At 39.1% G+C, this 16,549-nt stretch overlaps 1 protein-coding gene across 3 annotated transcripts in view; it reads right to left on the bottom strand.

Annotated features, from left to right (window-relative positions):
• Nucleotides 1–16,549, bottom strand: part of PDLIM3 (PDZ and LIM domain 3) — a 31,433-nt gene that overhangs the window by 7,022 nt on the left and 7,862 nt on the right. For 2 of the 3 annotated variants that reach the window (XM_006044063.3, XM_006044065.3), the window contains exons 2-4: nucleotides 13,707–13,858; nucleotides 12,382–12,466; nucleotides 5,103–5,170 (exon numbers count right to left, since the gene is read on the bottom strand). In XM_006044063.3, coding sequence (XP_006044125.1) covers nucleotides 5,103–5,170; nucleotides 12,382–12,466; nucleotides 13,707–13,858 — 305 coding nt within the window. Of the gene's footprint in view, nucleotides 1–5,102; nucleotides 5,171–5,533; nucleotides 5,722–12,381; nucleotides 12,467–13,706; nucleotides 13,859–16,549 lie in introns of all 3 variants that reach the window. The other variant, XM_006044064.3, reaches the window with a different exon arrangement.

Raw genomic sequence — 16,549 nt, 5'->3', positions numbered from 1 at the left:
GGCAACTTGAAGTTATCTGGTAAAGATTCTGTTTTACGACATTTTATAAATATTTTGTTCCTATTTTAACTTTTTATATTTAGTTCTCTAATTTTGTGAAGACTACACTTTAAGAAATTGTTTGGTGACTTAATATAGGTCCTAGAAATAGCCAATAAATGCTTGTCACCTTGAAATTAATAATTAGAGAGCAAATAAAGTGATCTCAGACTCTTTGGATGCAACTTAGGGCTAAGATATGTATATATATTTCTTTAATACATAGCTATTTCTTGGAAAATTTTGAAAGCACATATATATTTTCATGCATATTTTTCATTTCCTTTTAAAGTCAAGTTAAAGGAACTTACTAAAACATCAGAAAGGCCAGTCATGCAATTTTAAGAACAACTACAGAAACTTCATATACTCTATGAATAGAATTCTTTACAGATATGAGGTTAGTCATAACTGACATGCTGATGACTAAAAGTCATTTTTATACATGCATTGTAAATGCAGCATGACAAATGCATTTTTTTGGAGAAATGGAATATATATATATATTTTTTAAAGCATAGTCATTTAAGACAAAGCCAGAGGAAACATTAGTATTGATGTCAGCTTATATCATGTCTGCAAGTTAGTATTGCTGTAAACTCAAGGCAGAGAACAGTTTATATGGCGTGTTTATCTCAAAGTCAGTGTTCCCTTAGGGCTCAAGTATGGCCCCTTCCTGCATTTACCCTCCAGGGCTATTAATGTCAACCTCAGGCCCATACAGAGAGCAAAAACTCCAAACCCAATATATTGAAGATTGATTTTGTTGGCTTCATCAGTGTTGCAGCCTGGTTAGTCTAGGCAACCCATGTCACTAAATAAGTTACAAAAAATTTTTTTGTGTTGTGTTATCCAATTTGACCTGCACAGACTAAATGAAGCAGGTTAATAGGAACGTGCTCCTTTACTTCCTGGCTGTTGAGAACCTGTTTGAAACTCAGTCAGTAAATTGGTTGATCACACACAAAAATATCAAGTGGTTTATTCACCATTTTCATAGGCTTAACACTATACTGGTTGCTGAAATTGACTTCAGTTGATAAAAGAGTAGAAATGAAATTTCAGTTAGAGTGCAATTCAGTCAGGATCATATTGATTGGACCTCAGGATAATGAAGTTTATTAAATTGTAATTTAGGGATTTGAGACACTGAATTTCAGTATTGGGAGACTGGAGCTTAAAATAGTGAACCTTTTCCACAAGCATTTTATAACTACTCTGACCTTACTGTGTCCCAGGCATGGTGTTAGATAGTGGAGATGTAAACTATGGTTAACTCAGAACTTACAGATAGAACTTATTTTATAGTTGTAATTAATATTATTTTCCCCCTCTTATTAGTGTTCTTATATACACGCATGTCTGTGTATATAATTTTGTTTAAGCAGAGATTGTGTCTTCTATTTCCTAGTTTCTTAATCATTCTATTTAAGGGCTCATGTCTATCTATTCACAGAGGAAATAAAACCTAAGCAAAAGACAATTATCTTTGTATACATTTCTGGAACGATTTTAAACGAGCTCTTGAACTGATGCTTAAAAAATAGTGTTCATGGACTCCAGTTACTGTGGAGATGATCATGGGTCAGCATGACCTATTCCTGTGACTTGGAAAGGTAGATACTGCTGAAATTTCATGACATTGAGCTATTGACTTGGCAACCTGTAAGGCTGATGATACACTCAATTACTGTCATACAACTGGATAGATCATTAGACACAGAACTCATTTCCCTGCTGTGTATATGGACTTTTGGGGACATGCTTCTGGATGCAGCTTGTCCAAAAACCACTAACCGGATTGTATTTTATCACTTGGATCTATAAAATGCCTTGATGAACTTTTAATGTTAGTTTTGGCTTTAAACATTTACATATTTTCATATTAAAATACTTTTCTTTTAATATGGGTCAGTTACGATGAAACCATAAAAAGAACCCTAAAGGCAATGGCACCCCACTCCAGTACTTTTGCTTGGAAAATCCCATGGATGGAGGAGCCTGGTAGGCTGCGGTCCATGGGGTCTCTAAGAGTCGGACACGACTGAGTGACTTCACTCTCACTTTTCACTTTCCTGCACTAGAGAAGGAAATGGCAACCCACTCCAGTGTTCTTGCCTGGAGAATCCCAGGGACGGGGGAGCCTTGTGGGCTGCTGTCTATGGGGTCACACAGGGTCGGACACGACTGAAGTGACTTAGCAGCAGCAGCAACTAGTATTAAGACCCAGGGAGATGACTATATTGGTATCTCCAACTTACATCTGATTCAAAAGTTGTTTATTAATGGTGTAGTTATTGCTTGATAAGTAGCCACTCAAAATTCCACCTTGATGAAGAATTATTTGGTAAGAACAAGAAATTCGGAAGCTAGAGCCAATAGTGAGGGGCCACAGGAAGACAGGGAGGATAATAGAAGCAATTTTAGAATTTTTTAAGGTTTGTTTACTGGTACCTGTTTTTTAAGCAAATCCTTTCATATCTGGTTTTCCTCTCCCCTCTTCCAAACTTAGCTAGATTGAAAGGCACCTTACAATAAAAAAATTATGAGGAGCTTGCCATTGTCACCATGTTTGAATCAAATGAAAATATTAAAGAAGGCCATTATGTTCCTGAATCTCTGACTTACCCTGAATTTTGCTATTAAATGTAATTGGTCTTTAGCAGAAGCAAGATCTGTGTTACTCTAATGTATCATTTTACTCAAGCCTCGTGGAGTTCTATAGCTCATGTTAGTGAGCTTACATTTATGTTAACCTCAAAAGAATGCAAGTATATCTGTTTTACTATGCTTCTTTAGGAAGATGTATGTATATATATTTATTCAATAGTAAAAGAGCATTTTAACTTTTAACCCAGTATTTTTTTATGTTATTGAGAGTGGGGTTGGAAAACTGTTGAATGTGGGGAAATAGAGAAGGATGTAGAGGCGAATGAAATATGAAGGAGGAAAAAACTAAAAGAAGCCAAAAAGGATTGTTCAAAGTTGCCAGTATGCAGGAGGAATAACAGCTCCTTATTCTTCTTGCTAATCAGGAAGTCTAATTAGGCACGCTCGAGATTTTGTTCCTTTAGCTAATGAACATTTGCTGAGCATTTACTGTCCTAGCCTCATTTCTTGGTAGTGGACATATAATATGTTTACATTCTAGTGGGGTCAGATGTCTTTGGTAGTCATTGCCTTATTATTAATAGCATCTTTCTCCAGCTCTTTTACTCCATTTCCTCTTTCTGAGTCTGATATCACAAAATTGGCTTACTTTGAGGTCATTTTCTGGCCCTGACTCTAGCTCATGGAAAGGTCTGCACATGGAAACCATATATCAAGTGATGACTGGCCATCCATGGCAAGCAGCATAAACTCAGATGTCTCCAGGGGCCAGGAGGGTCACACATATATGAAAATGGGCCAGGTGTCATACGCTTGGGAGTTAAGGGTATTTTGCCAAGATGGAGAGTAGACGTTCCATCTTAAGGCACTGACCTAAATTCCGTATTTTTAAACAACGGGAGGGTTAAATAAAACATTGTGAATTGACTCCACCTACAGACAAGCAATTGGGACACCTGATGTAGATCATTGTTCACTGATCTGTTAGGGTTGATCCAGCCTAACCCCCACTTCCTTCCTCTGGGCTGGTTGATGGAGCTGAGGTCAGAGGACTTCAGGTTTCCTGAAGTCACTGTTTCCTGATGTGGCAATACAGGATGTTCATTTCTTTCCTCGTAGGCTGGAATTTAGTCTCTAGAGAAGATTTGTAAAGGATCGTCTGACGATGATCTGTTTCTCTGACAGACAAGAAGAGATCTTGCTCATTATTATTCCAGTCTAGGCACAGTTATCCATGAGGGTTACCCAGTAAATCTCCCTCCCTCCCAACTCTCTCTTTATACTTATTTTCCCCAAGTGGAAACATTCCAAGTGGCCCCTCTTCCTTTGCAAGTATCCATGTGTATGTGTGTGTGTATGTATGTGTTAGTCTCTCAGTTGTGTCCAACTCTGTGGCACCATGGACTGTGGCCTGCCAGGCTCCTCTGTCCATGGAATTCTCCAGGCAAGAATATTGGAGTGGGTGGCCATTCCCTTCTCCAGGGGTCTTCCCAACCCAGGGATTGATCCCAGATCTCCTGCATTGCAGGCAGGTTCTTTACTATCTGAGCCACCAGGGAAGCCACACAAGTATCCATGTGTGAAAGTCGCTCAGTTGTGTCCGACTCTCTGTGACCCCATAGACTGAAGCCCACCAGGCTCCTCTGTTCATGGAATTCTCCAGGCCAGAATACTGGAGTGAGTAGCCATTTCCTCCTCCAGGGGATCTTCCCAACTCAGGGATTGAACCCAGGTCTCCTGCATTGCAGGCGGATTCATTACCATCTGAGCCATCAGGGAAGACCAAGAATAGTGGGGTGGGTAGCTTATCCCTTCTCCAGGGGATCTTCCCGACCCTGGGACTGAACCCAGGTCTACTGCATTGCAGGCAGGTTCTTTACCAGCTGAGCCACCAGGGAAGCCACACAAGTATCCATAAGAATGCAAATTTATTTTTATGTAAGAGCTAGAATGAGTGGGATTACCCTGCAGGCTCTGATGACACAGTGAGAACTAGGTGCTGAGATGGGATGAATGGACTCCGTCAAACACAGAAAGCTGCACCAGCCTTTCCACCTTTGCCTCACCTGCTTCCTTACTCCTTACTGGGGGCTGGTTTTCATGTTTGTTCCTGCTGACTGGGCCATCCTGCCCTGGGACAGGGTATGTCTGCTAACCTCAGAGATCACTGTGTTCTGGATCGGATTCTCAGAGCAGCCGGGGTATCAGTTATAAATACACACAGCGATTGCATAATATTTCACAGCTCTATAATCTTGTTAATATTTACTCTCAGAAATGGAGGTGAGTTGGCTGCTAGTCTCCGCTAGGTGAATTTGTTTCTTTTGCTTTTGCAGTAAGCTTCAAAAAAGAGAAAAGTCACTCCAAACACCTAAGAGTTATGTATCTTGGTGATTAGTAGGATTTATTAAGGAGGCATGCACTCCACACTTCACCATCTTAAAGCTTATGACCTGCTTCGGCCTGGGATTATGAAAGGTTTGGGCCGAACGTTGTGCTTGTGTTCAAAGTAGTTCACATCCTGTAAAAACAAAGCGTTAAAGAGCCCCTCAGTGGACGATTAATAGATATATATATTTTAGATAAAATTAAATGCACAATTGTACAGAAAGGATTATTTATCACCAGATATTGACATGAGTAAGAAGGGTGATGATGGAGCCAGAGCGATTTCTTCCTCTCAACCATCTATTCACTAAACGTTCAGGAACTGGCAGACTGGACCCTAGAACCATGTTCTAGATGCTTGTCTTTAAAAGAAAAATCTGATCCGTGCCTTCAGGAAAGTAAAAATCAAACAGCAAGAGCTGGACTTTCGAAAGGAAAAGCAGCCTTACTATCACCATTGAGAGCATGGCAGCCAGAAACCAAGTGGAATACTTACTTTTGAGGCGAACTAGGGATGAGCCCCCGCAGCTGCCCGTGAAGCGCATCTTGTATATTGCTGGTTGAATAGAGCCCAATGGGTGAGTTATAGGAAGCGCTCACTACCTGTCTTTTGTCATCAATGTTTGCTGCTGCAACAAAAGGCTGGGCCCTTCTGTTGTGTGCGGCACCAATGGGTTTGAACTCCTGTACAATGGCAGACAAAATACACAAAAGCCACAGAATGCACAACAAAGCCGTTAGCGCGCAAACCAACAGCATCGCTCTTGTTAATCAAGGCTTCTTTATCCACTACGAGATTAATGGCAGGGTTAAAGGAGGACTATATTTGCCATGAACTTCATATGTGTTGTGAACGTCACCATATGTTAAGGTGCAAAGGAACTGATATTATTTGAAGTATACAATAATGCAAATATTGTACCATTTGTCTGCTGGCTACTGACTTCATCTAAGAAAGTCTCATAGGACTCATTTCAATCCAGAAATTTTGTGTCAAAAATAAGATTTTTGGCTTAGAAAAATGATTCTATGTAACACTGTCTTAAGTAGAACTTAGATAAAATTTCTCTTAACATTTCCCCCATTTTAGGAAATGGGAGACTAAATCAATCAGAAGGGAGTGAACATTTATGAATAACTGTCCTGCATCATTGTAACTAATCAAGTCTTTTTTCCTGTTTTTTCTTAATTCCTACAACAAACAAAATTCTTAATTTGCATTGAGATATAACCTTAAATGTTGAAAAAATAATATAAATTAAAGGACTTCCATTATGAAAGAGGAAAAACATTTACAGAAAACCCTCCCTTTTTATCGTGCTGATTCCATGTTGTGGGTTCAAGTTTACTCTAGTTGCAGAAAGACTTCAGCCAGCAATTCAGAGACAGTGAATGTAGGTGACTTACAGAAGCATTTTCACTTTATTGCTCAGGGAAAAAGAACAAACTTCAATCCAAAACTCTGAGTTTGAAACATGCCTGAATGATCTGAAACTCTGTTATTATCTTTCAATGTAGGAATCAAGTTTTCCAATTTTTATACAGATGGATAATTTTGTCAAGTCACTAAACTTTTTCTTCTTCTAAGCAACAGAAGAAAACCAAAAACAAATGCTAAAAGACACATAAGCTGATTCTCTTTCAAACCTTCTCATTGGGCAGAATTAGTTAAGATCCGTCTTTACATTATTTTCACTCACACATTCACATCAGCCTCCTTTACTTTTGTGACAGTGTTTCACAGAGATCTCAAATAGTACAAACATTTATGATTACTTGAAATGTTAATGGAGACTATTTTGATTTAAAAACTAAAAACATCGAGTAATATTCTTATTTGTGTCATTTTCCTCTTGTGATTATAGATGAGTAAGATGTGGGAGTGTGCTTTTTAGAAAAAATCTTGTGTTCCTTTCTTAGGGATGGAACCACAGTTTTGCGTGGATTTCAGGGACTGCCAACAACTTACATTAGGGACCCAACCAGAACAATGCTTCTTCTTGGTTCTCCTGAGCAGGCAGTCATCACATACACTCCCTGTTCCCCCATTTGGGCCTATTGGAAAAAGCCCACTTACAAAGTAGCTATGACAAGGCAAATGGGGTGCAGCTTCAAACACTAGCCCTAACAGAGTCTTTGACTCCAACTGCCCCAAGTCTCATGGTACCTGAAAATCTGTAATGAGGTGAGTAAGAGCTTTTTTCTCAACTACTTTGGACAGCATAGTTTACTAGCCCCCTGAACTAGAAAAGGTCTGTGATTCTATAGTATGATTGACTTGACTCATATCTTATTGATTCAATCTTTAATCTCCAGAATAATGGGTCACTGCCTAGGAGTTGGTTGAGTGACAATGTAGTTGCTGATATTAGAGAGAAGCATGATTGAAACAATCAAATATGGCTTTAGAAGAGTGCTGAATCCCAGAACATGTGAAAACGTGTGCAAAGATTGATATAGTGGTACCATCTGATTACTTTGACTGATTTAATAATGAATTTGGATTGGCTGTGTTTTATGATTAACCATTATGATTCGCCATTATTATGGCATGAAAAAAAGTAAATGGGAAATAATAGTAAATAATGATGATGGACATGATTCAAGACTTTGTTACTTTGGATATGAAAGAAGACAGAAGGCTAATTGCCTAATTTAATTTTGGTGTATTATAAATCTCAAAGGTTAATTAAAAGAGTATATAAAGAAGTACTGAAGGACTCAAGCTTTGTGGAATTTAGCTTTTTTTTTTTTTTAAAGTGAGAGTGATATGCCTTAAAGATCTTGGTATGTAATATTGATTTTACAAAAAATTAGGTAACATAATGTGATGGCTTTATGAGGAAAAAAAAATCCCTGCCCTTATTTCTTGGTCTTAAAATGATAAATAAACATGGATGGCAACTGACCTATAAATGAGGCATCTTCTCTGAAAATATTTGTGCAATAATAGCCCCCAGTAGTACTTCAAAAAGCAGCATATAAGTTAATTAGCTCCAAGCTTTTCTTTGCTATTTTCGGTTTTAGTTATATATTGCAAATGTCACAAAAGTGTAATTTGTTAAAATGAAACAATAAAACCCTCTCTCTTCTTTACTCAGATCCTAAAAGGAAATGTTTCTAACACAGGCTTCAAACATTTGTATTCAGGCTTTGCAAAGCATTAGTTTATGGGCTGCTGGAGTTATTCCAAAAAAGCACAATGAAGTGTATACACTAAAGGTAAACAAAAAATTTAAATATGGCACAGAGAGGCAACATTCTATCCAAGTCTTACATCACTATTGATGGTCAAACAGAATCAAAAGACAAGACCAATTAGAAGCTTGCTATTCTACTTTAATTCCTTTTTATATTTTCCTGGAAAATCATTAGTAATGGAAAAACACTGTAAAAATTTTATCTAGCAGTTAATATAGTCCAGCTCTTGTGTTTCTTCTACCCAGACAAAAGCATCTAAATGATTCTTATCTCTTAGGAATTCAATAAGTAATTATTGTGATTAATTAGATTTTTCAATATTATTTTTAAATGGTAGGATCTCATATTAAAGAATAATATTTTGAATTAATGAAATGCTAGAGCTGCCAGAGTGAGGGCTAAGTAACTTGACAGAGATCTGCTGACACTGGGAGAATGCAGCTCTTGACAGCAATCTCCCCAGTCCTTGAAATGACCTCAGAGATGTTGTCATTCAAAGAGAGTTCACCTTTCAGTTTCTTACTTGAATAAATATTTGGTCTGAGAACTGAGGCAATAACCAGCTTTGACACAACATGTCTGATACACGTGTGACAGTATGCAGAGCTACTTATAAGAAAAAACGGTGGCAAAATTAGGAAACAAACTATAGCAAGTGCTCAGATCAAGGTACACTTAGTAAATGATTATATTTTATCATGGTTGAAATTTATCAACAGTCCCTGTCCCATCCTCATGCTCACCCCTTAAATGAAAAACAAAACCACTCATATTTCCACTTCAGTGATCTGTTTCAAGTGTTCTCCCATAAGTCAGCGGGGAGGAGTTTGGGGAAACGAGGATTTTATGAAAACTTGTTTTGGGCAGGCTGCGGTCCAGTTATCAGAACATTGCAGAATAAAGTTATTTCATGAAAATATGACAACTTCAAGCCTACTTCTATGCCCTACTTGACTGTGCAGATAGTATGTTTTTATTGTCAAGCCTTTTATGGAAAGGATGCAGATGCAGTCTTTTCTCATTTAGAAAACAGCATTTTAATTTCTGAAAAGCATCTTTCCTGTCTTGTGATAACTACATCATAAGTTTGAATAGTTGAGCTAATATTAAACAAAGATGAGGGTAATGCCTTATTGGAGAATGTAACCTTTGAAGAAGGACAAAGAACTCTAACACATACCTTTTGTCCTTTTCTATACTTTATATAGAAAAATGCACCCATCTGTTCATAGGCATGTTCAGGATTGTCTAGAAGGAGTTTATCCAATGGCCAGGGGTTGATCTAAACAACCTCTAAGGTTTCTTTTAAGTCTAAGATTGGAGTCTAAATTCATAAAATAAAAATTTAGCTATTTAATAATCGCATGGAAAAATGAAAAAAACCTAAATGTTAAAATTTAGTATCATTTATTACTATAACTGCATAAGAAAAAGTCTCCAAAGCTTAAACCTATTCATAGGGGGAAAAGCTGGAAAAAAAAATAATTTAACATTTTATTATTTGTGGCTGAACTTGCATGGTAGGGTGTCATGGTTTCCACCACCACCCCACCAATGAATATATATTGCCTTTAAAATGAAAAATAGTGTTTTAGTTCAATAGCAAAGGTCACATAACTTACAACAGAAGTTTGACTTGGGTTGAGAAACAAGAACTCAACTAGTGTATCACTGAAACACAACATTTTACCATTCATATACAATGCCATTTTAAAGACTTACTGGCATTTGTTTTTCAGACTGACACACCTTTATTGTTCAGAAGGAGTTGCTTTATTTGTAGAGTTCTCATTTGGGGAAAGAAAAAATATATGTTTGCAAGATATTTCTTTGCATAACTTTGTGTTAATTTTTTTAGAAAAAGAATACCACATAAGCACAGTTTGGCCAGTTCTTCAGTCTCAGTCTACAAGTTAATTCACTGTTTGATACTTATCCCTACATTTTGTTCCAGTTTGTGCCATGGAATTTTCAGATAGCAGAGGTTATGCTGAAATTTAGCTATATTTTGTAGGGAAGGTCTTTCCTGAAATGCCAAGTTAGGTGAGCTGGTCATGCAGAAATCTGGCTGAGGGTCATAAGGAGTAGGAACATTTTGGTCCTTTAGGGGAAGAACAGAAATTGTCCTTATCTCTGAGCTCTTCAAACACCAGCCTCTTAGAGAGAGGGTGCAAGTAAGAAGTTAGTCATGACTCAGTCTAATGGAATGTTCAAAGGCTCCATCTGACTGACTTCTGTAGCCCTTAACTCAGTCTTCACCTCTTTTTTTTTTTTTAATAAAAACTATCCCATTCTTTATCTTTTCCCCATGTGTAGTATCATAAATATTTATATTGTCTGACCCCAAAATGCAGGACACATGTGCTAACAAATGATTGACAAGAGGCCAGGGTATTTAACATTTGGATTATCTTTTAAAATTAAGTCTTGGAATAACCATAGTCATAAATTAAAACTCATGGATCTGCAATAAAGAATAAAGGTCAGATAAGCTCCAAGTCTGGTCTGGGGAGATGATAGAAAAACACAGGCTCGCAGCAAGCTCTCAGCTTACCCTGTGCTTAATAAAATCCATACTTGCTGAATCATCCATGTGCCTGCGTGGGTGCTCCAACATGATCAGGGATCACTGGGGATTTGGTACTTTGGTCAAACATGTGTAGTTGGTCCCTTATTTTAGTATCAATGAAATCGGGTTTAAAAAATTGGGATAAATTTTGAATAGAAATGTGCAGAAGGGTGCCGTACAATTTTCGATGTGTCCTCTACATGGATCAAGGATATTCAGAATTCTATCCAGTTTGTCCTAGTGATAATAGGAGATGGGGGTGTCGATATATGCATGTATGTGAACCTTAAATTTCCTTCTTTGTTTGTTTGTGTTTGTTTTTTAAAGCACCACATGATCTCTGTTTTCCTGTGTTGCCTCTAAGTGATGAGCTGATGAGGGTTGGAGGAAGCAGGCGGGTTTGGGTATTACTGCCAAGGGCTGTCCACAAGTGACCGTTCTGCCTGGAGGACTTCGCTCTCACTCCTTCCAACCTTTTCTTCTATCAAAGAAGATGTTGACAACAGGTGTTATTCACCCACCCACCTCTGACGCCAGGCTAAGCCACCTTCAGCCTCTGTCACATAGGCAGCCTGCTATCTCACTGTCAGGAAAGGCCAGGAGACATTCCGATCGCAGCCTGGCAGGAGGGGGTGGCACACCAGTAATAATGAGAGCGCCCACTGAACTGAATCTCTCTAAGAGCAATTCAGTATACCAAGTTATTTTTCTATCTTATTTTATTTCAATCTTTAGAAGCCCTATGTGACACATGTAATATGTACTCTCCATGTATTTCACCAAGAATAAAATAAATGGTGGCTTAGGCCCTCCAGTGGAAAATGTAAGGGAGAAATTCAGGAGTTGATGATCCTGAAAATGGAAACCTTGCTGAAGCATAAATTATATTTTCAGTTCATTTTCATTAGATATAATCAGTTTAGTAGTGATACTTGTTTAAAAGGGACTATTCAAACTATGTCTGTCTGTCTCTCTAAATGTGGGGAGCATCTAACCAAGCAGAGGTTCCTTTTCTTGATTATACTGTCCACACAACACAACTGGGGGTCAGTTTAATGTCAGGTTTTTTTTTTTGGAGATTTTGAAAGTAGACAGTCAGATAAGCATCAGATTATTAGATTAATTTAGCTCGTTAGAGTTGCCTGAAGGGAAAATCCTTTATCTTTTGTAATTCAGCTGCATAAGCAGAATATTATTGTGATTACATAATGCAAAACTCTCTTCCTAGAGTAAACTTAATTATAGAATGCCTGAACTGATAATTAAAGAAGGATGTAACCTAAGAGCTGGGTGAAGACCTTGAGGAATTGAAGGTCACAACAACTATTAGATTAGAGACACCTGTTTCAAATGGTCGACCCTTTTTTGTTTTGCTTTGTTTTAACATCTTAAATTTCTTGGGTTACCTCATGGTCATTTGGCAGACGTCCATCATGAAAAATGAAAAAATAAGCAGACTGTACATAGATTAGCCTCTTTTTCCCTAATGAGAACATATTTGTCTTTTAACAAGATATTTACCTAAGAATACTTCTCTTCATAATGTGAACATCGTTTAACTCCAAAATTCATACCTGTGGTTCTGATTCTAAGTTGATTTTGAAAGGATGAGCCTTTCCATCTTCAGTTACCTGTGGAGACCATAAGCGAGCTTCCGCCCTGTAAATAAAAATAAAATTCATAAAGCCAAATTCTAATGGGACTTCTAGTTTTAATACACTTTAATTTCCTGCGTTTGTGAATCCTGAAAACCCAACCATGCTGGCTCCCTGATGTTGAAGTTTCAGCCTCCATAACTGTGAGAAATAAATGTTTGTTGCTTAAGCCAGCCAGTCTATGGTATTCAACTGTAGCAACTTGAACTAAGGCAAGGACACCGTAGAGTTTCTGGAGAAAGCGGGTCTGCCGTGCATGCGGGAAGCATACGGGAGAGGGGGATTCTGGCGACCTGCCCTGCAGATGACCACAGGGCAACCCCCCTGGATCTCCTCAACTTCCCTCCTGTCCTATGTAGGTCACCACAGGGGGCAGTGAATGATGTGCCAGGTGGATTTGCTGCTGGCATCAAAGAAATGGGCTCCATCCAGCTCTTCTCATGTATCTACTTGGAGTCGTGTGGCCCCTACAGAACTATGTGCTTGGCAGGAACACAGGTGATGCAGAGACAGGGACAGAGTCAGTTTCACCCCATGAAATGGCAGACTGGCTGATGGATTGTGTCCTCTGGACCACAGCAGGGAAAACTGTGGATACAACAGCAGCAGAATAAACACACTTGCTAATCACGGCAACAAATCATTCTTTTCAGAATTCAGTTCCAGATCTTGGGTCTGATGGCAAAAGATCAGGTTTGATTTCCTAATATTGTTTTTGATCAGAAATGTCTCCTTGTCTAAAAACCCTCGTGTGCCCATGTCCTCTCGTACCTTGTGAGATTCTTCTGGGCTGAATTTAGTACGAAACAGAAAACAGCATACAGGACATTAGCAACCAGATTTTAATAGGATCACACTTCGGCAAGCAGAAGATTCTTTTGGGATATTCCATTCCATTCTCTACCATGTTTAGAACAGCAGTGTAGCTAGACATGCTGTTCGGTGTTTATGTGGCCAGTAATATTTTCTCAGTCGACCAACTGGGTTAGTGAAGGGAAAAAAATTCTTTTAGCCTTTTTCATTATTCTGACATTCCAGAGAATTCTTTTTAGAAATCCTTTGTTAACAGCCACCAGACTGACTTCAGTGAAGGACAGACCAAAGTGGCCAACGTATAAAAAAGCCAGTTAAAATTCTGGGTCCTGCAATATTCTTCCTCACTGGGAGGATGAAGTCATCTATCATTCTGGTTCAGGTTCTCCTGCAAAACAGATCAAATTTTACCCCCATTAATTAAAGATCACCTGTCAATTTTGAGACAGAGCTGGTGTCCTGCTGCCTTAATCCTGTCCTGTGCATCAGCATGAGTCATGGACTCTGTCCCGAAGCCATCAATAGCCAGGATGACATCCCCAGGACACAGGTTGGCAGCTGCCGCCTTGCTTCCTGGCGTGATCTGGAAGAAATCATCGCATAGCTAAAAATCAACACCCTGCGGCATCTTGAGTTTTGTGCCTGACATTTGTACTTCACCTTGGTAACATTCTAAATGCTTCACTGGGCAGGAAACACTGTTCTCAATTCTGTCTGACTCTTTGTGACCCCAGGGACTACAGCCTGCCAGGCTCCTCTATCCATGGGATTTCCCAGGCAAGAATACTGGAGTAGGTTGCCATTTCCTCCTCCAGGGGATCTTCCAGACCCAAGAATCAAACCTGAGTCTCCTGCAGCTCCTGCATTGGCAGGTGGATTCTTTACCACTGAGCCACCTGGGAAGTCCCCTGCAGAAAATATTATATCTAGCTTAACTCTTAATTGGCCAATTGTATTCTGTTTTACTGCTATGTGAGGTAATTCTACTTCTTACCACATTTTCTCCATCATGACATTTCTAATTCTCTTTGAAAACATCTTCCATGACTCCCTGTTTGAATCATATTTTTGCTTTAAATAAAAATTTGCTTTCTTAGAGTCTTTGGTCACCCCAAACTCTTTATTTGGGAATATAACTTTACTATTAATATATTTGGGGTGCTTTTATATTTGAATTAAAACAGCTTTAGTATCCCTATAATGCACTTGGGTGGGATATAGAAAGCTGGAAAGAGAATCACTCTTGTATTAATAAGAAGCCAGATAATATGCAAAATTATAACTTTTCACGGACTCCAGAGAATGAAGTTGCAAGGCAACCAACTAGCTTGGAATCTAAGCTAGTTGGGCATCTCCAAGGAAAGACAAGATATAAGTACGGGCTCACTTGTACCAGAGCACAAAGGAAGATGGGGCCAAGTGTACAAGCTATTGAGAAGAATTTAGCTAAAATTGTGAACATATTGCTAAAGGCCAAGTATGAGTTAAACAGTGAGAGTCTAGAACCCCTGGGAACTACAGACACAAGAGAAGTTTGTGTGCATTTACAGTCTCTTCTCCATAAACAAAGAAGAGATGGAATAAGTAGAAAACAACTAATAAGATGGCAGCTTTCAATTAAACTGTGCCACTGATTACATCGTCATAGCTGTTCTTCCAAGGAGCAAGCGTAATGATTCTTTTGATTGTTATCCCCACTCCCAGCTTTTCTGGGTAAACCCAATTGACAACAACTAGTCCTCACTTGGTGTCACCCTGCCTACTTCTCTAGCGTGATCTTACAATGTTCTGCTCCTCTTCGTCCACAGCCCTAGGGCCAGTCAGATTTCCTTTGAGCTCCTCAGGTAGGCCAAGCTTGCACCCTCTTCTGGGCTTTCACGTACTGTTCCTTCTGCCTGTTCCTTCTGCAAGCTCCTCATGCTTGTCACCCTGTTGCTCCTTCTCATCCTTTTGGGTTAGGTTTAAACATCATGAAGAGACCTCCCCAGACCTCTGATATAGCATCTCCAGCGCCTCCCCATCGTTCTCCACTTGATGCCCCATTCGTTCCCTCTATGAAGACAACTTGTGTATTGTGTCTTCCCAACCTCAACTTCTTGAAGGACAATACTATGTATATTCCGAATGCTTCCCAATGTACACTCAGTGTTCCGAACTGATGAATAACTACTTGAAAGATGAATGAAATGGACATTTAATCAGAGCTTGTGAGACAAAAAAGAACTAGTCCTCACACACCCGAAGATGATGGCTATTAATGTCCACCTGTCACTGCTCCTTTTGCAAGTTCCCACTGGTTAGAGCAGGATACTATGTGGAAAGAAAGAAAAGAAAGAGCTCTAAGACATGTCCGACTTTTGCTGCCCTATAGACTATAGCCTGCCAGGCTCTTCTGTCCATGGGATTCTCCAGGCAATATTGGAGTGGGTTGCTATTTCCTTCTCCAGGGGATCTTCCCTACCCAGGAATCAAACCCAGGTCTCCAGCATTGAAGGAGGATTCTTTACCAACTGAGCTACGCAGGAAGCCTGGATAATATGTGGAACTTGACTTAAACCTCAAACTGCTCCAGGAATAAATTAGATCATTCCTAATGTTTAACTGAGGATCAGTCATTATTTCATTTTTTCTCCACTTGCTTAGTCTAGTCATTGATACAACTAGTCATTGATTTAACTTCATGGCTCTAAGAGAGATCCATGATTCACATAATTGAATGAAGTGAAGTGAAAGTCATTCAGTCATGTCTGACTCTTTGCAATCCCATGGACTATACAGTCCACGGAATTCTCCAGCTCAGAATACTGGAGTAGGTAGCTTTTCCCTTCTCCAGGGGACCGTCCCAATCTAGGGATCAAACCCAGGTTTCCCACATTGCAGGAGGATTCTTTACCAGCTGAGCTACAAGGGAAGCCCGAGAATACCGGAGTGGGTAGCCTTTCCCTTCTCCAGTGGAACTTCCTGACCTAGGAATCGAACCAGGGTCTCCTGCATTGCAGGTGGATTCTTTACCAACTGAGCTATGAGGGAAGTCCTGTATAAATGAATAATTCATATAAATTTATATTCATAAGAAGAAAATAACAAATTTTCATGTGTCCTACATCTTCAATCTCATCAATAAAATGTTTATTGTACTCAGTTCATGTCTCTGATCATCTCACAGTAACAATCATAATTATTTTCCAGTAGGGACAGACAATGGGGCCCTGGGTGAAGACAACTGGAGATTATTACATCACAACTTTTGGGAGGCATGCCATTTTTCCATTTA

Source organism: Bubalus bubalis, chromosome 1, assembly GCF_019923935.1.
Source record: "Bubalus bubalis isolate 160015118507 breed Murrah chromosome 1, NDDB_SH_1, whole genome shotgun sequence".
Lineage (NCBI taxonomy): Eukaryota > Metazoa > Chordata > Mammalia > Artiodactyla > Bovidae > Bubalus > Bubalus bubalis.
This window is presented reverse-complemented; position numbering and strand designations above follow the sequence as displayed.